Genomic DNA, 26,858 nt, shown 5'->3' on the forward strand with positions numbered 1-26,858 from the left:
ACTGGGAGGGTTATGGTCCGGAGGAAAGATGTTGGGTCCCGGCCCGGGACATCCTGGACCGTTCGCTCATTGAGGCTTTCCACCTCCGTCGTGCCCCTCTTTCCTCTGGCGCTTCTGGGGGCGCGCCTGGGGGAAGGGGTACTGTCAGGGTTCAGGTTTGACTTACCATTCACTTCTGTGCACGGTCAGCTGTTCATTTCGCGCACCTGATCCTGATTTTCTCATTATCTCCCTTTGCTTTATATTCTCCTTCAACTGTCTCCTCCGTTGCCAGTGTGTTGTTTCCTTATTGAACAGCAATCGGTCGTGTCGTGTCTTGTCTCTAATCTTGTTTTCCCCCAGCTCGTTCTGGTGGTTGTTTTTCAGGAGTGGCCGTTTCGAAGTTGTCTTCCCGGTTTACCGAATCGCTTCCCGACTAAGAGTTTGCCAGCCAGACTACGATTCCTGCCTTCTCCCGTTTTTCTCTGGCTGTACTGCCGCGTAAATTTGTTCGCCTTATTTGTTGCCTTCAATAAACTGAACTTTAACGCATCTGCTCTTGGGTCTTCCATCTGTCCTTGACAGAAAGAGAAAACTGTTGTATTAGTGACAGCGTTGCGTCGCAGAGGAAGATACAAGAACAGTGAGTTTTTAAGGCTTTGCACATCAGTTTAATGTGATTATAATTGTCATGAATAAAGCCATCCGGACTGTTTTCAGGAGCTTTAATACCAATGATAACACTGACGTTATGACTGGATATATTTTGTATATTTTTGTGTGTTTATGACTGTTTCTTGTTTTTTTAGATGAGTGAATCTAAACTTCAGGCGAGGTAAATCCAGCTACATAAATACAGTAAATTGTTTCCATGATAAGACGCTCTGCATGAAAGCATCTGCTAAATGCCTAAATCAAAATATTTTTTGTTTTAGATGAAACTGATGAAATGCAAATTAAAGTGAATATATTTGTGTGTGTGTTTCCTGTAGCAGTTATGTGAGAATCGGACATTCTCTGAATAAAGACGAGGAGGGTTTTGTTGAGAGAAGAATGAAAACTGTTCAAGAATGTCTGAAGCGTTGTGGAATAGACTGTCAGGTAAAATGGCACATTCAATAATATCTGTACTTATACTTCATGTACATTCTTAAAAACCTACAGACTAAACAACTGCATTTAACTCTTTGGGAACACTGCTGTTCAATGGGAACTCTTCTTAAGTGTATGAATGTTGTTCACGGGTTTTAGGGTAAAGTGCCAAAAATCGCCCTGTTGGGTTCTGGAGGGGGAGAACGAGCCATGCTGGGTTTACTGGGATCTCTGGATGGATTTAAACAGACGGGCCTTCTGGATTGTATTCTCTATATGAGCGGAGTCTCTGGATCCACCTGGTACACACACACACACGCGCACGCGCACACACACACGCACGCACACACAGAAACACACACAGGCACACACACACACACACACACACACACGCACACACACAAACACATACACACACACACACGCACACACAGAAACACACACACACGCACACACAGGCACACACACAAACACAGATGGGTGCAGAAATAAGATAAACTGTGTGTTGTTTCTATGAAGGTGTATGGCGTCTTTATATAAGGACTCAGACTGGTCCACCAAACCGGACTTGTCCAAAGAGATCGTCCAGAGGCTCAAAGGTCCTGATGTAAACTGGTTTTGTATCGTTTGGCAACTGATGGAATATTACAGAAATAAAGACCTCTTCAGCTTAACTGATGTTTGGGCAGCGCTGGTCGTCCCTTTATTTGTGAAAGAGGTTTGTGACGCTTCATCATTTTTCCTTTAGACAGATTCATGTTCAGATGTTTTGCTCTTTTTAATTATATTCGTGATATTGGTCCTCCAAATAACTTAGACATATGTGCTTCAAGTAGTAATGCTAACGTAAGAAATTTTATTTTAGCACACTTCGATTATTCTGAAATGTTTTTTTTTTACACTTTTCAAATAAACAATTTGACAACAAATAATAAATTAGCTTTAACAGATTATTTTTTGTTATTTTAATATTTTCTCTTCAGATAGATAAAAGCAAACTTTCACAGCAGCGGGGTCACAATGATAAAAACCCGTTTCCCATTTACGAAGTGATTGACAAGCAATGCCGACAACGTCTCCACGAAAGAGGTGTGTGTGTGTGGATCATAAGAAAAGTCAATGTTCTTGATTTGTCTAGTTTTTAAATGGATGTGTTGTTTATCTGCAGGTGTCTTTTTTGAGATCAGCCCATATGAAGCTGGTTATTCTCTCACTGGAGCGTTTGTGGATACCTCCATGTTTGGCAGTCAGTTTGAGGAGGGACGTAAGATTAAAGATCAGCCTGAAATAGACATGCTCTACCTGCAAGGTACAAACAAAGAATTAGTGTCTGGGGATATTATGGGGTTAAACCATCAAAATATGAGCTGGATGACACAAAAAATAAACATTAGTATTCAGTGGACAATTTTGTGGCATATTAGGGAGCAAGGGTTTTTATTAAAAAATAACAATAAATGCATATAAAACACACTCGCTGGAAATAATGCAAACATTGATTGCAATTGTATGTTTTATTAATAGATGCACAATTAGATTATATTACAAAAACCATTCAAACCAGTACAAAATAAATGATGTCTGTTAGTTCCCATCTGCACATAACAGAAATCACCAGTAGAGATCCACAGACACTATTTAAGATCCATCCGGTAGATTGTTAAAGCAGTTACCCAGTCGGACTTTGATATGTTTGTCTATCTTCATGTATTAGTTTTGTTTGTTTATGTTTTACCATAAAAGAAAATAATCTAAAAAAAGGAAAAGAGTCATTCTTACCGAAGTGATATTTTTTTAAGGAATCTGCACTTTTACTCGAGTACTGGATTAGTTTACTTTATCCACCACTGAAAACATGTTACAGGATTATGTATTCTATCAATTTTTTTTGCATTTTGTTATATTTGTTTATCGTCAATGTTGTGTTTTTGGAGGTCTGTGTGGCAGTTGTCTGGCTGACGGAGAGTTCATCATAGAACTTCTTTTGAAAAAGATTATAGGTATGAGCTGCTGTCTCTGTTCATCTGTTCTGAAAAGAAATATTCTGCTGAAAGTGCAACATCCATTTTTCTTTATCATCATGCTGGTTCATTTTTCATTTTTTTCAGACTTCATTCGTCACATGATATATGACAAAGAAGGGGATGGGAAAACATCTCAAGGTGAAGCATTTCTTATTGCCTTATTTATGGATATATTACATGCATTCACGTGTTTTGTGGCTATATGTCAAATGTAATGTCATGCTCTTCTAATGCTTCACAATCTTGCACAGCAGAAGCATTCATATACAACATATCACGATCTATGACCCTCACCGCACAAAACATCACATATAAAGAAGAGCTTAGATCTCATGGGACCACTACATTTACCTTACACCACATAGATAAGAAAGATAAAGATGTGAATCACATGCATTCCAAATAACCTGTAGATAAATGATTCAGGTGGGCTTTATTTCCCAGGAGCCCAAGATGTCAAGAGAACATCTTCTGAACATTATTGCATGTTCATGTTTGTTCATTGTGTGTTTTTTCAGAAGGTACCGAATCTGCAGACGTTGGCTTCCAGATTCTTGTGTCTCTTGTGGAAATGCATTTCTCAGTGTTGAAAGAAAAAGACCCTTCTGGTCATGAAACCACCATCAGAACAAAGCTGAAAGGTAAAGTGTTCTGTGATACGAGTGAATCTATCTTTCTTTTTTACACATTATTTCTGTGACGCAAAACCTTGACTACAGATGAACATTGTTGCCATTATTGCACAGAAGAAGTTCAAGACCCTATAAACACATTTTTATAAAGCAAAAAAACAATACACAACATACACAAATGTCAAACTATGCTTATAGATAAAAATTAATCCAAACACAAGCTAAAGTAATGTGCATGTTCCCTATTACAGAACTCACTGGTGATGAATGTTGGCTTGGGAAAATTGCAAATAAGACAGATGATGAAGTCATAACCATGAAGCTGTTCACCCTGGAAGTGCTCGAGTGGTTGAAGAATTGGTTCGGTTCTTGGTGGCAGGGTAAGTTGTCTCTATACACACAATTATACATCACTTTAATCTTCTGAACGGACGTATAGTTTATGTCAATCACAAAGAAGCCTCTCTGATGGATGTGAAAATGATTCAGAAACCTTGATTTTACAGAGTGTGTTTGATTTTTACCTACACAGATATTTTGGACACCCTTATTAAGTGTGTCATGGAATGGATCTGGGGAAGAAAATACAACATTCTGTACAAGATGAAAGGTCAGAATAAAGACCCAGTATTTCATTCATTGTGAATAATACATTAATTATATTAATGAGGTTTATGATCACATTCTGTTAAATGAAGGACTGCACGCCGCTATTCTAAAGAGTGAGACGAGAGATTATGAAGACGCTGGTATGATGCTCAACTCACCATACATGTCCGTGCTGAGACAGGAGAGAGACGTTGACCTCATCATTTCTCTGGATTTCGGATATCCTTTTCAGGTATCGTAGTTGACTCTCCAAATTCAGACTTATATAATATAAAACCACTGCCCAGTTTGAACAATTATACAGCTGCGCAAAGAATTACGAGACAGTTCAAAATTATTTTCCTTGTTTCTGAAATGACTGTTAATGCGATTCTGTGTTCATGTAAAACAAACACCTTTGTTTCATTCTGTGAGCAAGTGACAACATTTTAGAAATTAAACAAATAAATATGATTTTATTCACGGAAAATTGAAACAGGACAGACAGCTCAAAACGACAAAAAGCTTCATGCTGCAATGCATGCTGGGTAACAGTATAGGACCAAACTCTTGTTTTCAGTACACATTAGAGTAAATTAATTCTCACCAAGAACATTTATACACGTATGAATTCAAATGAAATTGGTGTGGATGATTTTCGACAAAGTGATTCTGTTCAGATGAATCTTTCTTTAGTTGGGTTGTGTCTAACTTAAACACTAAGCGTCACAGAATCAGTCTGGATGAGTTGTGTTCTGTATTCCAAACGTGAGCATCTAATTAAACAGTTTTCTCAGCATCAAACTCTGTAATTCTCTTCCATCACAGACACTTACATACGCTTCTGAAATATGTGAGGATCTAGACATCCCTTTTCCTGAAGTTGATGTATCCGGTGAGGACCCAAAAAACCCAAAAGACTTCTATGTGTTTGAAGGCAAAGGAGAAGAACCCACCGTGATACACATCCCTCTCTTCAACAAAGTGAACTGTGGAGGCAAGTTCAAATCTTCCAGTCGTCTCAATGATCTCAAGTCATGAATGAAACTGTGTTGTGATTTGTGTTTCTGTTTCAGCAGATCAAATTGAGGAGTGGAGAGAGAAATATAAAGTCTTTCAACTTCCCTACAGCGCTATTGACATCGATCCTCTTCTTAAAGTCGCTGGCCAAAACATCACAAACAACAAAGAGAAACTGAAGGAAGAGATTCAAAGGATCATCGACAGAAAGCACAGGCAGAAAGACAACTGATGCCAATCTGCGTAATCATCAGTCATTTTATCATCATTTCTGCCTTCATCAGCACTTCATAATTCACTTGCTTTATCCTAGAATGTGATTGTTTCCAGTAAGTTGAGAATGTCACGCTTCAGCTATGACCTGTTCAAACTGTTTCTGCAGGTTCTCATAAGCTGCTGTTTTGTTAAGCAATAATGAAATGATGACTATTAGGTTATTTAACTCTGGAATACCCATTTAAAAACATTGCTTTGCTTCTCTTGAAATAAATGAATTGGTTCAAAAAAATATATTTTTGTCTTGTTATCTGTAGCAAAGAGCTAAATTATTTTAAGTGATTGTCATACATTCTTCAAAAGCTGAACAATAAAAATAGACAACATACTTAAAGTGGACATTCCCTGTGATGCCAATTTTTAACCTCAAGTCAGTGTGTAATGTTGCTGTTAGAGCATAAACAATATCTATGATATCTAACAATATCAAAGATATTTAGAAGAATGTTAGCAATTTTCAGTTCTGGGACATTATTCACCACCATAGTAGTGTCACGACCGGGGAAGGACAGAACCCAAACGCAGGCAGTAGGTGCGGGAGAAACAATTATTTATTTAACAAACACAAAACAAGACCCACAAGGGGTTAAAATAGATACGACAGAAATAATAATTACACGATGAACAGGAACAAAGACCAGACCAGACCAAATGGTCTTGCAAGGCATTACACAGGCGAGTAATACAATACATACGAGCACAGGTGTCACGACCCAGGCCTCTGTGGCTCTCTCCAATGACCACCAGAGGGCATCCTCTCCCGAGTTCTGATTCCGTTCTGGACTACATTACCCAGATGTCCGTTATTATGAGCAGGGTTCTAAATTAACACCCGCCAACCCGCCAAATGCGGGTATAAATTCATTTTGGCGGGTGTTAATAAAAACTTACTAGCCAGTTTGGCCGGTGATGCATGAGGCATTACATGCATGATACATAAGGCTCTGTTCTCGGTCATTTATCCTATGCATTTATCCACCTGACAGTACTTCCTACATTTCCCAAGAACACTGTTTCGTAATGCTACGTGGTGACGTTTCATACGCCCATTGGCTGCGCGCAGTTTGTAGTGAAACCAGCGCGAGAAACCATGGAAACGAACGGAGCCAGAGCAGGGAGCAGACTGAAATAAGACGGAGTTTAGCTAGATAGCTAGCTAGCTAGCTAGCAAAGTAAAGTATAAAGTTAAGATTAGCTAAACTAAATGAGGCGGTGGTTGGGACAGACTTCTGGGGGCGAGAAGAGGAACGAGGCAGGGGATGAGGATATCAACAGAGAAACGAAGAAAAGAAAATTTAATGCCAAATAGCTGACGGGTCGTGAATGGCTTGTGTTTGATCACGAAAATGTCGTCATGTTTTGTCAGGATTGCCGCATGTACGCGAAAGAAAAAAACAAAACGAACAATTTCGTGGTAGGAACTACTAATTTTAAAGTCGAGGCAGGAAAGGACCATGAGAGTGCCCGAAGTCATCAGGAGAGCCTAAGGATAAAAAATGCAGATATATATAAAGACAGATATAAAGACAGATATAAAGATAGATAGAAAGATATAAAGATAGATACTGTAGATAGATATAGACAGATATAAAGACAGAAAGATAGATAGAAAGATATAAAGATAGATACTGTAGATAGATATAAAGACAGATAGAAAGACAGATAGAAAGATAGATACTGTAGATAGATATAAAGATAGATACTGTAGATAAATCCCAAACTTGAAATGTATGCACTTTCTGTGTATATTTTGTTGTATGTATTGTACTTTATATGTATTTTTCATGCCAAAATTGTTAATAAAATGATCAAATGCATTCAGTGTTACTCATATTTTCACCCGAAAAAAAATGGCTAGTGGAAATTCTGATTGGCTGGTAACTTTAGAAAGTTACCAGCCACATTGGCTGGTGATCAAAAAAGTTAATTTAGAACCCTGATTATGAGGGGCCGTTTAGGCCATAATTATTGAAATGACTCTTACAAACACTAGTGAAATAAAAACATCGATCGAACTTAGTGAAATTCATTCATACATATTAATGAAATGACTCTTACAAACACTAGTGAAATAAAAACATCGATCGAACTTAGTGAAATTCATTCATACATATTAATGAAATGACTCTTACAAACACTAGTGAAATAAAAACATCGATCGAACTTAGTGAAATTCATTCATACATATTAATGAAATGACTCTTACAAACACTAGTGAAATAAAAACATCGATCGAACTTAGTGAAATTCATTCATACATATTAATGAAATGACTCTTACAAACACTAGTGAAATAAAAACATCGATCGAACTTAGTGAAATTCATTCATACATATTAATGAAATGACTCTTACAAACACTAGTGAAATAAAAACATCGATCGAACTTAGTGAAATTCATTCATACATATTAATGAAATGACTCTTACAAGCACTAGTGAAATAAAAACATCGATCGAACTTAGTGAAATTCATTCATACATATTAATGAAATGACTCTTACAAACACTAGTGAAATAAAAACATCGATCGAACTTAGTGAAATTCATTCATACATATTAATGAAATGACTCTTACAAACACTAGTGAAATAAAAACATCGATCGAACTTAGTGAAATTCATTCATACATATTCATGAAATGACCCTTACAAACACTAGTGAAATAAAAACATCGATCGAACTTAGTGAAATTCATTCATACATATTAATGAAATGACTCTTACAAACACTAGTGAAATAAAAACATCGATCGAACTTAGTGAAATTCATTCATACATATTAATGAAATGACTCTTACAAACACTAGTGAAATAAAAACATCGATCGAACTTAGTGAAATTCATTCATACATATTAATGAAATGACTCTTACAAGCACTAGTGAAATAAAAACATCGATCGAACTTAGTGAAATTCATTCATACATATTAATGAAATGACTCTTACAAGCACTAGTGAAATAAAAACATCGATCGAACTTAGTGAAATTCATTCATACATATTAATGAAATGACTCTTACAAACACTAGTGAAATAAAAACATCGATCGAACTTAGTGAAATTCATTCATACATATTAATGAAATGACTCTTACAAGCACTAGTGAAATAAAAACATCGATCGAACTTAGTGAAATTCATTCATACATATTAATGAAATGACTCTTACAAGCACTAGTGAAATAAAAACATCGATCGAACTTATTGAAATTCATTCATACATATTAATGAAATGACTCTTACAAACACTAGTGAAATAAAAACATCGATCGAACTCAGTGAAATTCATTCATACATATTAATGAAATGACTCTAACAAACACTAGTGAAATAAAAACATCGATCGAACTTAGTGAAATTCATTCATACATATTAATGAAATGACTCTTACAAACACTAGTGAAACCATACATATGTATTACTGTAATCTTTTACAGACACATTTCAGTGTAGTCGATGAAAGATTTCAGCGTAGTCGATGAAAGATTTCAGTGTAGTCGATGAAAGATTTCAGTGTAGTTGATGAAAGATTTCAGTGTAGTTGATGAGAGCATATTTCACTGGAAAAGGAAGCTGCATCCTCACTTCCGTTTAGTTTGGCGCGCGTTGATGACGTGCAGATATGCCGCGAACAGGAACCTGTCAGATGCAATTAATTTACAAAATTAATTACTTATTAGTTCCTCCAACAACTCCGACCCACTTGCCAGGAAGATCTAACATGCACAGATCTCATATTGCCTTGGCTTAGGTATGAACTGGCAGCGAACTGCAAGCTGCTTGGGCATAAGCCGCCGCACACTATAGACACAGACAACGTCTCGCAGGAGTCACGCAATCTGCGGTTGAGATAAGTGCGGTCACGCTATACGCTTAATTGCGCATCTACACAGGGTTGTACGGTAGCGATCCTCTTGAAAAGTCGAATTGTGAAAAGTAACCACTGTCTGGACATTTCGTTATGGTGATAAAGGTTATGATCGTACTTTTACAGCAAACAATAAATCTATATTCCCATTATTTTGTTGTTTGCCTATGCAATCAGATCATTTGGATCCGGAAATGGAATATGGCCTTTTATATATGGTATGACACATTCTAGAATATGACTTACAAGAAAAACCATAGCCCCTTAAATTATTTATTATTTGTTTATTTTATTTGTATTAAAAAAAATATATTATTATTATTTTGTTATGTTTTTATTATAATTGTATTTATGTCATGCACATGGACTGTATTTTCTATTATAACGTTTTGAAATGCCATGTTGTTTTGTATACAAATAATTGTTAAATAAAATTTTAAAAAATAATTATTTGTATACAAAACAACATTACAAAACGTAAGGACTGCAGTTCTAGTAAACAAGGGTTCTCCTCATCCACAGCTCTTACAGCTTGCAACAATGAATGCAAGGTTCTCGTTTGGTCCTCTATAGCTCTCTGTGAAGGCTCAACATATTCGTAGCACCATTCGCTGTTTGAATGTCCTCTAAACACTTAAGTGCACTTCTTAGAAAAGCTGTAATATCATCTTCATTGTTACTCGTGTATGAAAATAGCGCAAAACACTTGCTAAAACAAAAAACATCGCCGTGGCGTCATTTTGAAATCTTAAAACCAGAGTTTTATTTCCTCGACACACTCTTTAAATCCTGGTAAAGTGGGAGTAAAGCTTCATTCGAATGTGTAGTTCCTATTGGAATTGCAGACGCCAAGAATTACGGAACCGCACGCTTCAGCTTTTTGGGACAGTTTTATAGTTTTATAGCCAAAATATATTTTTAGACAATAAAAAAATTGCATTGACAACGAAACTGTATAAGGAAAAACCGAAGGTAGCGCGGGCGATTGTAAAATATTGCTCAGTAAATTAATTGCATCTGACAGGTTCCTGTTCGCGGCATATCTGCACGTCATCAACGCGCGCCAAACTAAACGGAAGTGAGGATGCAGCTTCCTTTTCCAGTGAAATATGCTCTCATCAACTACACTGAAATCTTTCATCGACTACACTGAAATCTTTCATCGACTACACTGAAATGTGTCTGTAAAAGATTACAGTAATACATATGTATGGTTTCACTAGTGTTTGTAAGAGTCATTTCATTAATATGTATGAATGAATTTCACTAAGTTCGATCGATGTTTTTATTTCACTAGTGTTTGTAAGAGTCATTTCATTAATATGTATGAATGAATTTCACTAAGTTCGATCGATGTTTTTATTTCACTAGTGTTTGTAAGAGTCATTTCATTAATATGTATGAATGAATTTCACTAAGTTCGATCGATGTTTTTATTTCACTAGTGTTTGTAAGGGTCATTTCATTAATATGTATGAATGAATTTCACTAAGTTCGATCGATGTTTTTATTTCACTAGTGTTTGTAAGAGTCATTTCATTAATATGTATGAATGAATTTCACTAAGTTCGATCGATGTTTTTATTTCACTAGTGTTTGTAAGAGTCATTTCATTAATATGTATGAATGAATTTCACTAAGTTCGATCGATGTTTTTATTTCACTAGTGTTTGTAAGAGTCATTTCATTAATATGTATGAATGAATTTCACTAAGTTCGATCGATGTTTTTATTTCACTAGTGTTTGTAAGAGTCATTTCATTAATATGTATGAATGAATTTCACTAAGTTCGATCGATGTTTTTATTTCACTAGTGTTTGTAAGAGTCATTTCATTAATATGTATGAATGAATTTCACTAAGTTCGATCGATGTTTTTATTTCACTATTGTTTGTAAGGGTCATTTCATTAATATGTATGAATGAATTTCACTAAGTTCGATCGATGTTTTTATTTCACTAGTGTTTGTAAGAGTCATTTCATTAATATGTATGAATGAATTTCACTAAGTTCGATCGATGTTTTTATTTCACTAGTGTTTGTAAGAATCATTTCATTAATATGTATGAATGAATTTCACTGAGTTCGATCGATGTTTTTATTTCACTAGTGTTTGTAAGAATCATTTCATTAATATGTCTGAATGAATTTCACTGAGTTCGATCGATGTTTTTATTTCACTAGTGTTTGTAAGGGTCATTTCATTAATATGTATGAATGAATTTCACTAAGTTCGATCGATGTTTTTATTTCACTAGTGTTTGTAAGAGTCATTTCATTAATATGTATGAATGAATTTCACTAAGTTCGATCGATGTTTTTATTTCACTAGTGTTTGTAAGAATCATTTCATTAATATGTATGAATGAATTTCACTAAGTTCGATCGATGTTTTTATTTCACTAGTGTTTGTAAGAGTCATTTCATTAATATGTATGAATGAATTTCACTAAGTTCGATCGATGTTTTTATTTCACTAGTGTTTGTAAGAGTCATTTCATTAATATGTATGAATGAATTTCACTAAGTTCGATCGATGTTTTTATTTCACTAGTGTTTGTAAGAGTCATTTCATTAATATGTATGAATGAATTTCACTAAGTTCGATCGATGTTTTTATTTCACTAGTGTTTGTAAGAGTCATTTCATTAATATGTATGAATGAATTTCACTAAGTTCGATCGATGTTTTTATTTCACTAGTGTTTGTAAGAATCATTTCATTAATATGTCTGAATGAATTTCACTGAGTTCGATCGATGTTTTTATTTCACTAGTGTTTGTAAGAGTCATTTCATTAATATGTATGAATGAATTTCACTAAGTTCGATCGATGTTTTTATTTCACTAGTGTTTGTAAGAGTCATTTCATTAATATGTATGAATGAATTTCACTAAGTTCGATCGATGTTCTTCCCGTGGGCTCACCACGTGCGGGAGGGACCATAGGGGGTCGGTGCGTAGTGGATCGGGCGGCAGTCGGAGGAGAGTGCCTCGACAGCCCGATCCCTGGACACGGAAGCTAGCTCTAGGGACGTGGAATGTCACCTCGCTGGCGGGGAAGGAGCCTGAGATGGTGCGTGAGGTTGAGAGGTTCCGACTAGAGATAGTCGGGATCACCTCTACGCATGGCTTGGGCTCTGGAACCACACTCCTCGAGAGAGGATGGACACTTCATCACTCTGGAGTTGCCCATGGGGAGAGGCGGCGGGCTGGCGTGGGTCTGCTTATAGCCCCCCAGCTCTCCCGCCATGTGTTGGAGTTTACCCCGGTGAACGAGAGGGTCGTTTCCCTGCGCCTACGGGTCGGGGTTAGGTCTCTCACTGTTGTTTGTGCCTACGGGCCGAACGGCAGTGCAGAGTACCCGACCTTCTTGGAGTCTCTGGGAGGGGTGCTGGAAAGTACTCCGACTGGGGACTCCGTCGTCTTACTGGGGGACTTCAACGCCCATGTCGGCAACGACAGTGACACCTGGAGGGGCGTGATTGGGAGGAACGGCCCCCCTGATCTGAACCCGAGCGGTGTTCAGTTATTGGACTTCTGTGCTAGTCACAGTTTGTCTATAACGAACACCATGTTCAAGCATAAGGGTGTCCATCAGTGCACGTGGCACCAGGACACCCTAGGCCGCAGGTCGATGATCGACTTTGTGGTTGTTTCATCTGACCTGCGACCATATGTTTTGGACACTCGGGTTAAGAGAGGGGCGGAGCTGTCAACTGATCACCACCTGGTGGTGAGTTGGATCCGATGGCAGGAGAGGAAGCTGGACAGACTCGGCAGGCCCAAACGTACTGTAAGGGTCTGCTGGGAACGCCTGGCCGAGTCTCCTGTCAGAGAGATCTTTAACTCCCACCTCCGGCAGAGCTTCAACCAGATCCCGAGGGAGGCAGGAGACATTGAGTCCGAGTGGACCATGTTCTCCGCCTCCATTGTCGAAGCGGCCACTCGGAGCTGTGGCCGTAAAGTCTCCGGTGCCTGTAGAGGCGGGAATCCCCGAACCCGGTGGTGGACACCGGAAGTAAGGGAAACCGTCAAGCTGAAGAAGGAGTCTTATCGGGCCTGGTTGGCTTGTGGGACTCCTGAGGCAGCTGACAGGTACCGGCAGGCCAAGCGGACTGCTGCCCGGGTGGTTGTGGAGGCAAAAACTCGGGCCTGGGAGGAGTTTGGTGAGGCCATGGAGAAGGACTATCGACTGGCCTCGAAGAGATTCTGGCAAACCGTCCGGCGCCTCAGGAGAGGGAAACAGTGCCCTACCAATGCTGTTTACAGTGGAGGTGGGAGGCTGTTGACCTCAACTGGGGATGTCGTCGGACGGTGGAATGAGTACTTCGAGGATCTCCTCAATCCCACCGTCACGTCCTCCATTGAGGAAGCAGAAGCTGAGGGCTCAGAGGTGGACTCGTCCATCACCCAAGCCGAAGTCACTGAGGTAGTCAAGAAACTCCTCAGTGGCAAGGCACCGGGGGTGGATGAGATTCGCCCTGAGTACCTCAAGTCTCTGGATGTTGTGGGGCTGTCTTGGCTGACACGCCTCTGCAGCATCGCGTGGCGGTCGGGGACAGTGCCTCTGGGATGGCAGACCGGGGTGGTGGTCCCTCTTTTTAAGAAGGGGGACCGGAGGGTGTGTTCCAACTACAGGGGGATCACACTTCTCAGCCTTCCCGGGAAAGTCTATGCCAGGGTACTGGAGAGGAGAATACGGCCGATAGTAGAACCTCGGATTCAGGAGGAACAGTGTGGTTTTCGTCCAGGCCGTGGAACGCTGGACCAGCTCTACACCCTCTACAGCAGGCCTATTCAAATAGCGGCCCGCGGGCAAATTTGGCCCGATAGAAATTTATTCTGGCCCGCGGCATATTAAAAATAAAAAAATAAAAAAAGTCTAAAAAAATCTACGAATCAGCCGCGTCGCACAGACAGGTACAGGCAAATAATCTAGAGCGAGCAGGTCGTCTCCATGGTGACAAACTCTCGTTCTCGCTGATTCGATGCTCTCACGCTGCCTGTGACACATGGATCTAACATGGCGTTGTCCAAGCCAAACCGCAAAGTTGACAGTGAAAATCGTAAATTTCAGAGTGAATGGACGGAGAAGTACTTATTTACTGTGCCAACTACGGGAAGCAAGCGAGGGGCCGATAGACCTGTGTGTTTACTGTGCAACGAATCAGTGGCTGTGGCCAAAGAATATAATGTGAAGAGACATTTTACTACAAAACATTCGTCTTTTTCTGCGCAATACCAAGAGGGCTCTGTGGAGAGACAACGTAGAATAGACAGACTGGTAACTTCTTTTGAGCAAAGTCAGCGTGCAATTGGCGGGTTTTGTACCGAACAAGAGAGAGCTTTCATTGCCTCTCTACGAGTGGCGTGGATACTCACGAGAAAAAAGAGGCCCTTCACCGAGTCAGAGACTATTAAAGATTGCATGCTGGCGGTTATTGACGAAATCATTGTTGACCAAAAAATTAAAGACAAGGTGTCCTCATCTATTAAAAAAGTACCACTGTCAGACACCTCAGCTCTCCGTCGAGTGGATCTACTAGCAAATGATGTATTTGATAAACTTCTGGAAAACATTAAAAAAACGGAGCTGATGTCCATTGCTATTGACGAATCGACAGATACAAGTGATGTGGCCCAGATGTGCGTTTATGTGAGATTTTACGATGGAGTTCGCTTTCGTGAGGAGCTTCTGGGACTCATTCCACTGGAGGGACATACGACAGGTGAAGTGCTGTTTCAAAATGTTGTCGCGTTTTTCAGTGAGCATAAACTGGATTTACAAAAGGTTTGCTTGTTAGTAACGGATGGAGCACCAGCTATGCTCGGAAGAGTGCAAGGACTAGCAGCCAGACTGTCAGCCGTGGCACCTCAAATGCAGTTTTTACACTGCATTATTCACGAGTCTGTCTTGTGCGCGAAGCTCAGCGGTGAATTAAAGAACACTATGGACAAGGTCACAAGCATTGTGAACTTTATCCGCTCAACTTCAAGCCTTCAGCATCGTCTTTTCCGTCTGTTGCTTGATGAGACTTCTGCTGAGCACGCTGACTTGCTGGCTCATTGCGATGTCAGGTGGCTCAGTAAAGGAAAAGTTTTGGATCGTTTTTGTGATCTCCGCGGTGAGATTATCTCTTTCCTTCGCACATGTAAACACAAACGAGCGTCTCATTTCCTGGAGCACATGCTTGATGAACAGTTCATGACACAAGTTAATTTCCTCTGTGACATTTTTGGACACTTAAACTCACTAAATTCAGAGTTACAGGGGCGAGAGAAATGTATTGCGGATTTGGTTGAGAGATTGTGTGCTTTCAAAACAAAGCTGAATGTATTTGTGTCTGACCTAACCACAAACAAGTTAATGCATTTTACACACCTTCGTTCATTTTTGAGCAGTACTCCAGGGGCACAAGTCATGCCAACTATGATTGAATTCATGACAAAGCTGACTGAAAACTTCAGTGACAGATTTCAGGGCTTTAGTCTCCCAATGGAGGTTATGCAGTTTACTCGTGATCCATTCTCAATAAACCATGACTCAAACTTCATTGCAAAAGTGAAAGAGCTCATGCCTAACATTGATGAGAGTGCTCTTCAGCTAGAAATGATTGATATCCAGTCTTCACTTGCTTTAAAACTGCTCTTGCAGTCTGAAGGGCCAATCAACTTTTGGTGTAACCATATTAGCCAGGCTAAATACCCCACAATTAAGAAAGTTTCTGTGCTGATACTGACAATGTTTGGATCCACCTACACATGTGAGTCTAGCTTTTCTCATATGAATGCAATCAAAACAAAGGCACGTTGCTGCCTGAGCAATGAAAAGTTATCCCAGTGCCTGAGAATTGCACTTACCACATATGAGCCAGATTATGTTAAAATGGCAAAAGAAAATCGTTGTCACTTCTCCCACTGAGTCACATACTCTCACTGATAAATAAGGTCAACAAAATGTTAGTTTTCATCAAGAGTATGTTTACAGCACATAGTGAGCAGACTTACTGTACACTTGAAATGTTTTTTCTAGTTTTAAAATGTGTACTCACTGTCTGAAAGATATACTTCAGGGATATTTGTTCTTATTTCCCCAAATAAGATTTGATACTTGAAACTGCAGTTGCAGTTTTGCACTTATAACAGCTTTATTTTGATTGTTTGATTTTTATAAATATATAAGCTATTACTTATGTTTACTGTTTTGAGGGGAAAAGCTGTGTATATGTCTCAGTATTTGCAGTTTTGCACTTTGTTGTAGACCTAATCAATACAAGTTGAATGTGTTGAAATAATAAAGGAAACAAAAAGAATAATGTACCTTATTTTATTTCATATATTATATTATATAGTATATTTTAATTTCCTTTAGCTGATATAAATTTGTCCGTTCGGCCCTCACAAATTTTGGAAATTCCTAGTTTGGCCCCCCTGCTGATGTATTTGAATAGCCCTGCTCTACAGGGTGCTGGAGGGTTCATGGGAGTTTGCTCAACCAATCCACATGTGTTTTGTGGATTTGGAGAAGGCATTCGACTGTGTCCCTCGTGGCATCCTGTGGAGGGTGCTTCGGGAGTATGGGGTCTGTGGTCCTTTGCTAAGGGCTGTCAGGTCCCTGTACGGCCGGAGCAGGAGCTTGGTTCGCATTGCCGGCAGTAAGTCGGACTTGTTCCCAGTGCATGTCGGACTCCGGCAGGGCTGTCCTTTGTCACCGGTTCTGTTCGTAATTTTTATGGACAGAATTTCTAGGCGCAGCCAGGGGCCGGAGGGTGTCAGGTTTGGGGACGACACGATCTCGTCTCTGCTATTTGCGGATGATGTTGTCGTGTTGGCCCCTTCAAACCAGGACCTTCAGCATGCACTGGGACGGTTTACAGCAGAGTGTGAAGCGGCTGGAATGAAAATCAGTACCTCCAAATCCGAGGCCATGGTCCTCAGTCGGAAAAGGGTGGCTTGCCCACTTCAGGTTGGTGGAGAGTTCCTTCCTCAAGTGGAGGAGTTTAAGTATCTCGGGGTCTTGTTCACGAGTGAGGGAAGGATGGAACGGGAGATTGACAGACGGATCGGTGCAGCTTCTGCAGTAATGCGGTCGATGTACCGGTCCGTCGTGGTGAAGAAAGAGCTGAGCCGCAAGGCGAAGCTCTCAATTTACCGGTCAATCTACGTTCCTACTCTCACCTATGGTCATGAGCTTTGGGTCATGACCGAAAGGACAAGATCCCGGATACAGGCGGCTGAAATGAGCTTCCTCCGCAGGGTGGCTGGGCGATCCCTTAGAGATAGGGTGAGAAGCTCGGTCACCCGGGAGGAGCTCGGAGTAGAGCCGCTGCTCCTCCACATCGAGAGGGGTCAGCTGAGGTGGGTTGGGCATCTGTTACGGATGCCTACTGGACGCCTTCCCCGGAAGGTGCTCCGGGCCCGTCCGACCGGGAGGAGACCCCGGGGAAGACCTAGGACACGCTGGTGGGACTATGTCTCCCGGCTGGCCTGGGAACGCCTCGGTGTCCCCCCGGAAGAGCTGGAGGAAGTGTCTAGGGTGAGGGATGTCTGGGCATCTCTGCTTAGACTGCTGCCCCCGCGACCCGGCCCCGGATAAGCGGTAGAAAATGAATGAATGAACGATCGATGTTTTTATTTCACTAGTGTTTGTAAGGGTCATTTCATTAATATGTATGAATGAATTTCACTAAGTTCGATCGATGTTTTTATTTCACTAGTGTTTGTAAGAGTCATTTCATTAATATGTATGAATGAATTTCACTAAGTTCGATCGATGTTTTTATTTCACTAGTGTTTGTAAGAGTCATTTCATTAATATGTATGAATGAATTTCACTAAGTTCGATCGATGTTTTTATTTCACTAGTGTTTGTAAGAGTCATTTCATTAATATGTATGAATGAATTTCACTAAGTTCGATCGATGTTTTTATTTCACTAGTGTTTGTAAGGGTCATTTCATTAATATGTATGAATGAATTTCACTAAGTTCGATCGATGTTTTTATTTCACTAGTGTTTGTAAGAGTCATTTCATTAATATGTATGAATGAATTTCACTAAGTTCGATCGATGTTTTTATTTCACTAGTGTTTGTAAGAGTCATTTCATTAATATGTATGAATGAATTTCACTAAGTTCGATCGATGTTTTTATTTCACTAGTGTTTGTAAGAATCATTTCATTAATATGTCTGAATGAATTTCACTGAGTTCGATCGATGTTTTTATTTCACTAGTGTTTGTAAGAGTCATTTCAATAATTATGGCCTAAACGGCCCCTCATACGTTATCACAGGATAATCACCACCAGGTGTTCCCCGTTACCACTCCATTATATATACTGTGCTTGGATTCGCATTCATTGCGAAGTCTTGTTCAGCCCGTCTTACATTTCCGAGCGGTTTTATCGATCTGTTTACCCGTGACTGCGCCGTGACTGCGCCGTGACTGCGCCGCGCCGTGACTGCGCCGTGACTGCGCCGTGACTGCGCCGTGACTGCGCCGTGACTGCGCCGTGACTGCGCCGTGACTGCGCCGTGACTGCGCCGTGACTGCGCCGTGACCTTTGACTCCTTGCTGCCTGCCCTCCCGACCTGCTGCTTTGTTCACACAAATTGTACACGGACTAACACTTAAACACACACACAATATTCACACAGACTAACAAACATGGACACACGCACACGGACTAACACACATAGACAAACACACACTATGCACACGGACTAACACACATAGACAAACACACAATATGCACACAGACTAACACACATAGACAAACACACAATATGCACACAGACTAACACACATAGACAAACACACAATATGCACACGGACTAACACACATAGAAACACACAAATTGCACACGGACTAACACACATAGACAAATACACACTATGCACACGGACTAACACACATAGACAAATACACACTATGCACACGGACTAACACACATAGACAAACACACACTATGCACACAGACTAACACACATAGACAAATACACACTATGCACACGGACTAACACACATAGACAAACACCCACTATGCACACGGACTAACACACATAGACAAACACACACTAGTCAAGTCAAGTCAAGTCAGCTTTATTTATATAGCGCTTTTTACAATTTTCATTGTTACAAAGCAGCTGTACAAGAAAAAATGACTATAAGTAAAACATAAAAGGTTATGGAATTCAAAACACAGGTCAAATATCAGACACACAATAAATTACTATATGCAGAGTTAATTAAATAAGACTATCAAATTCTAGCAGCCCCCCCGGCACTATGCACACAGACTAACACACATAGACAAACACACAATATGCACACGGACTAACACACATAGACAAACACACAATATGCACACGGACTAACACACATAGAGAAAAAAAAACCACTATGCACACCGACTAACACACATAGACAAACACACAATATGCACACGGACTAACACACATAAACACACACAATATTCACACAGACTAACAAACATGGACACACGCACACGGACTAACACACATAGACACACACACACACACTATATACACAGACTAACACACATGGACACACGCACGCACACACACTATGCACACAGACTAACACACATAGACAAACACACACTATGCACACGGACTAACACACATAGACAAACACACACTATGCACACGGACTAACACACATAGACAAACACACACTATGCACACGGACTAACACACATAGACAAACACACACTATGCACACGGACTAACACACATAGACAAACACACAATATGCACACGGACTAACACACATAGACAAACACCCACTATGCACACCGACTAACACACATAGACAAACACACAATATGCACACGGACTAACACACATAAACACACACAATATTCACACAAACTAACAAACATGGACACACGCACACGGACTAACACACATAGACACACACACACACACTATATACACAGACTAACACACATGGACACACGCACGCACACACACTATGCACACAGACTAACACACATAGACAAACACACACTATGCACACGGACTATCACACATAGACAAACACACACTATGCACACGGACTAACACACATAGACAAACACACACTATGCACACGGACTAACACACATAGACAAACACACACTATGCACACGGACTAACACACATAGACAAACACACAATATGCACACGGATTAACACACATAGACAAACACACAATATGCACACGGACTAACACACATAGACAAACACACAATATGCACACGGATTAACACACATAGACAAACACCCACTATGCACACGGACTAACACACATAGACAAACACACACTATGCACACGGACTAACACACATAGACAAACACACAATATGCACACGGACTAACACACATAGACAAACACACACTATGCACACGGACTAACACACATAGACAAACACACAATATGCACACGGACTAACACACATAGACAAACACACAATATGCACACGGACTAACACACATAGACAAACACACACTATGCACACGGACTAACACACATAGACAAACACACACTATGCACACGGACTAACACACACTATGCACACGGACTAACACACATAGACAAACACACAATATGCACACGGACTAACACACATAGACAAACACACAATATGCACACAGATTAACACACATAGACAAACACACAATATGCACACGGACTAACACACATAGACAAACACACACTATGCACACGGACTAACACACATAGACAAACACACACTATGCACACGGACTAACACACATAGACAAACACACACTATGCACACGGACTAACACACATAGACAAACACCCACTATGCACAGACTAACACACATAGACAAACACCCACTATGCACACGGACTAACACACATAGACAAACACACAATATGCACACGGACTAACACACATAGACAAACACACACTATGCACACGGACTAACACACATAGACAAACACCCACTATGCACAGACTAACACACATAGACAAACACCCACTATGCACACGGACTAACACACATAGACAAACACACAATATGCACACGGACTAACACACATAGACAAACACCCACTATGCACACGGACTAACACACATAGACAAACACCCACTATGCACACGGACTAACACACATAGACAAACACACAATATGCACACGGACTAACACACATAGACACACACACACACACACTATATACACAGACTAACACACATGGACACACGCATGCACACACACTATGCACACAGACTAACACACATAGACAAACACACACTATGCACACGGACTATCACACATAGACAAACACACACTATGCACACGGACTAACACACATAGACAAACACACAATATGCACACGGACTAACACACATAGATAAACACACACTATGCACACGGACTAACACACATAGACAAACACACACTATGCACACGGACTAACACACATAGACAAACACACAATATGCACACGGACTAACACACATAGACAAACACACAATATGCACACGGACTAACACACATAGAGAAAAAAAAACCACTATGCACACCGACTAACACGCATAGACAAACACACAATATGCACACGGACTAACACACATAGACAAACACACACTATGCACACGGACTTACACACATAGACAAACACACAATATGCACACGGACTAACACACATAGACAAAAACACAATATGCACACGGACTAACACACATAGACAAACACACACTATGCACACGGACTAACACCCATAGATAAACACACACTATGCACACAGACTAACACACATAGACAAACACACACTATGCACACGGACTAACACACATAGACAAACACACACTATGCACACGGACTAACACCCATAGATAAACACACACTATGCACACAGACTAACACACATAGACAAATACACACTATGCACACGGACTAACACACATAGACAAACACACAATATGCACACGGATTAACACACATAGACAAACACACAATATGCACACGGACTAACACACATAGACAAACACACAATATGCACACGGACTAACACACATAGACAAACACACAATATGCACACGGACTAACACACATAGACAAACACACACTATGCACACGCACTAACACCCATAGATAAACACACACTATGCACACAGACTAACACACATAGACAAACACACACTATGCACACGGACTAACACACATAGACAAACACACAATATGCACACGGATTAACACACATAGACAAACACACAATATGCACACGGACTAACACACATAGACAAACACACAATATGCACACGGATTAACACACATAGACAAACACAAAATATGCACACGGATTAACACACATAGACAAACACCCACTATGCACACGGACTAACACACATAGACAAACACACACTATGCACACGGACTAACACACATAGACAAACACACAATATGCACACGGACTAACACACATAGACAAACACACACTATGCACACGGACTAACACACATAGACAAACACACAATATGCACACGGACTAACACACATAGACAAACACACAATATGCACACGGACTAACACACATAGACAAACACACACTATGCACACGGACTAACACACATAGACAAACACACACTACGCACACGGACTAACACACATAGACAAACACACACTATGCACACGGACTAACACACATAGACAAACACACAATATGCACACGGACTAACACACATAGACAAACACACAATATGCACACAGATTAACACACATAGACAAACACACAATATGCACACGGACTAACACACATAGACAAACACACACTATGCACACGGACTAACACACATAGACAAACACCCACTATGCACAGACTAACACACATAGACAAACACCCACTATGCACACGGACTAACACACATAGACAAACACCCACTATGCACACGGACTAACACACATAGACAAACACACAATATGCACACGGACTAACACACATAGACACACACACACTATATACACAGACTAACACACATGGACACACGCATGCACACACACTATGCACACAGACTAACACACATAGACAAACACACACTATGCACACGGACTATCACACATAGACAAACACACACTATGCACACGGACTAACACACATAGACAAACACACAATATGCACACGGACTAACACACATAGATAAACACACACTATGCACACGGACTAACACACATAGACAAACACACACTATGCACACGGACTAACACACATAGACAAACACACACTATGCACACAGACTAACACACATAGACAAACACACACTATGCACACGGACTATCACACATAGACAAACACACACTATGCACACGGACTAACACACATAGACAAACACACAATATGCACACGGACTAACACATATAGATAAACACACACTATGCACACGGACTAACACACATAGACAAACACACACTATGCACACGGACTAACACACATAGACAAACACACACTATGCACACGGACTAACACACATAGACAAACACACACTATGCACACGGACTAACACACATAGACAAACACACAATATGCACACGGACTAACACACATAGACAAACACACACTATGCACACGGACTAACACACATAGACAAACACACACTATGCACACGGACTAACACACATAGACAAACACACACTATGCACACGGACTAACACACATAGACAAACACACACTATGCACACGGACTAACACACATAGACAAACACACACTATGCACACGGACTAACACACATAGACAAACACACACTATGCACACGGACTAACACACATAGACAAACACACACTATGCACACGGACTAACACACACAGACGCTACGGCGAGCTTCCAGGGACCAGCGACACAACTTCTTCTAGGGTTTAATGGCGGATGGCAAGCAACTAACTAGATGCATTCCCGCCACCCGCTGGATAGGAGTGTGGAGCGTCTAACTGATAGGAAGTTCACACACAAAAAAAAATATATATATATATGTTTGTATATTTCTTAGAATAAACGCATTAAATAACTATGTTTTGAACATATTCTAAATCCTATTTCCTTTAAATAAATGAGTACTGGTGACGCCCGACGTGATTTGAGGAGAAGAGAATTTCGGCATTACATTTTCGCGGACCCTGCGGGTCGAGGGAAATCTCGAGACGGATTCAGGTTCAACACAAAAGCCGGCTAATAAAAAGGTGAGCAGAAAACCTGTTAATTCGAATTCTGCTATTGAACATACTACATTTCTGTGTTGAATTTGATGAACATCTCGATCGAGTAAAACTATAATTAAGATACTGAAGTGAAAGAAATCAGATTTAAAAGGAAACATAATTTTCTGGGTTTTGAAACCCTATTGGTCTGGGACCATAAATTATGTCTTGGTCTGGGAACATAAATGCCTTGAGTTTGGAACTCTAGTCTGGGACTATAAAGGCTTTTGGGTTCAAATAAAATTCCTTTGGTCTGGGAACCATAAAATCTGATTGTAGAATTATTACATATATATGTTTTGAAAAGGCCGTGATTGTAGAATTATTACATATATATGTTTTGAAAAGGCCATGATTGTAGAATTATTACATATATATGTTTTTAGAAGGGACGTGATTGTAGAATTATTACATATATATGTTTTGATAAGGGACGTTTGAAAAAAAAAAAAAAAAGAAAGTGTGTATTTTTATTTTTATTTTATAATAAGTGTTAATAATGGCGGAATCTCAGAAGGAATGTGATGAGTGCAGGTATCCTCTGGTTTTGGTGCAGTGGCAAAACATTACAGGCATGTTAATAGCACAGACCGAGCCGAAAGATAAGAAGCAGAGACAGAAGGAGATTGATAAATGTTGGATAGCATTGTGTGAAGACTGCGCGTGGAGAGATACAGATAAATTAAGGGTGCTTTTAGCACCTAAAATTAGGAATATGGAAAGGAAAGCGCATTGCAGGTTGAATAGACGTAGGAACGAGAAGGACAAAGTTAAGTGGTATAGTGCAAGGAGATATAAGGGAGAAGAAGAAGAATAGCAGAAAAAGCTAAGAATGTGGAGTCGAATAGCAGCAATTGCTACAGCAATTAATTTAGCAAAGGTGGAAGACAAGGAGAGAGCAGTGAGCAGCTCTGAGGCTAAAATGAAAAAGGAAGTTGAAAAAGGAAGCAGTCAGGGTAGACCATCCGCCCCGCCCCCTGAAAAGACCAGCCCTCTGTACCCAACCCTGAGCCAGCCCCCTCCATACGCCTCACCCAGCCCAGCTCACCCAAACCAACAAGTGCTGATGTCTCTGAACGGGGGAGAAATAGATGTTGACATCCCTGAGGTAGAGTTAATGAGGGAGGAAGTAAGAGACCTGAATAGGATAGTACAGAATGAATTAAAAGCCGCAATAAACACAGTAGATGTCTCTATAGCACACATTGGTGGACAGGGAGAGCAAGCAAGTGAGCAAAACAGGGAAGAGGAAGAAGAAGGAAATGGAGAGGAAGAGAGTGTGAATGAAGAGAGGTCTTGTGTAGAAGGAGATAGTGTGCACCGGGTATTTATTACAGGTAAAATGGTCATTAAACGACCTGAGGAATCTATAGCAAGCAGAACCAGAAGTAGAACGCAAGAAAGGGACACAACACCCGTTAACGGTGAGAGAACAGGCCCAATGAGTCAGCTGAATCGGGGAGTACAGGCCCCATTAATGGTGAAGAGTGGGGGAGGGACAAAATATCAGCCCTGGTCACACAGCGACATGACATCAATCGCTAGTAAGCTCCCACCCATTACCTCAGGGGGCTCCAGGTGGCTGAGTAAATTAACAACACTCAGTCATGGTAACATTTTGGCCGTGGGTGACATAAGATGCCTGTTAGGCCAGATATTGACAACCTCACAAATGCACAGTTTTGAACTCGAAGCCCAAACAATTATGACGCCAAATGGGACGCCATTCGCTGGAGTGAGCACAGATATAGGCAGAGCACTTGGACGATTGTATCCTTTGCCACCCACTGTGTATCAAAACATCAAGTTCCGCATTAAGCCAGGTGAGACTGGGGCGGCTTATTATTTTCGTTGGGCTGCTGAGTGGGAACAGATGGTGGAAGAAAATAGTTTGAACAATCCCATTACACGAGATATATTTAGAACAGCAGTTATGACAGGTGCCCCAAATGGTATCAAACAACTTATGGAAAATAACCCAGACATCCCAATAGCAAGCAACGAGGTATGGGAAAGGCATTTAGTACATCACACTGACAGAGCGGTAGAGAAGGCTGTAAAGGAGACAGAAGAACTTGAGAAGGTGAAGACACAATTGTTAAAACTGCAGTTAGAAAAGGCAAAAACTGAAGGGGGGGTAAAAAAGATTAAA

The 26,858-nt window shown here is 40.4% G+C and overlaps 1 protein-coding gene across 1 annotated transcript; it reads left to right on the forward strand.

Moving 5' to 3' along the window:
* Nucleotides 1-364: 364 nt before the first annotated feature.
* LOC306891144 (cytosolic phospholipase A2 gamma-like) lies at nt 365-5,949 on the forward strand. Its single transcript, XM_079451179.1, has 15 exons — nt 365-622; nt 789-814; nt 972-1,080; nt 1,231-1,373; nt 1,591-1,789; nt 2,055-2,160; nt 2,240-2,380; nt 3,006-3,071; nt 3,180-3,233; nt 3,614-3,736; nt 3,979-4,107; nt 4,260-4,337; nt 4,426-4,568; nt 5,144-5,312; nt 5,395-5,949. Exons 2-15 carry the CDS (start codon nt 789-791, stop codon nt 5,565-5,567), a joined length of 1,659 nt encoding a protein of 552 aa, XP_079307305.1. The 5' UTR covers nt 365-622; the 3' UTR covers nt 5,568-5,949.
* Nucleotides 5,950-26,858: the final 20,909 nt, after the last annotated feature.

This window comes from Barbatula barbatula (assembly GCF_947034865.1).
Source record: "Barbatula barbatula genome assembly, chromosome: 2".
Classification (NCBI taxonomy): domain Eukaryota; kingdom Metazoa; phylum Chordata; class Actinopteri; order Cypriniformes; family Nemacheilidae; genus Barbatula; species Barbatula barbatula.

Excerpts from the sequence above, each read along its gene's own strand:
- LOC306891144 (XM_079451179.1), top strand. The coding sequence starts at position 789 with ATGAGTGAATCTAAACTTCAGGCGAG. Across the intron at positions 1,081-1,230 it reads GTTGTGGAATAGACTGTCAG|GGTAAAGTGCCAAAAATCGC; the intron begins GTAAAATGGCAC and ends CACGGGTTTTAG. Across the intron at positions 4,108-4,259 it reads GTTCGGTTCTTGGTGGCAGG|ATATTTTGGACACCCTTATT; the intron begins GTAAGTTGTCTC and ends TTACCTACACAG.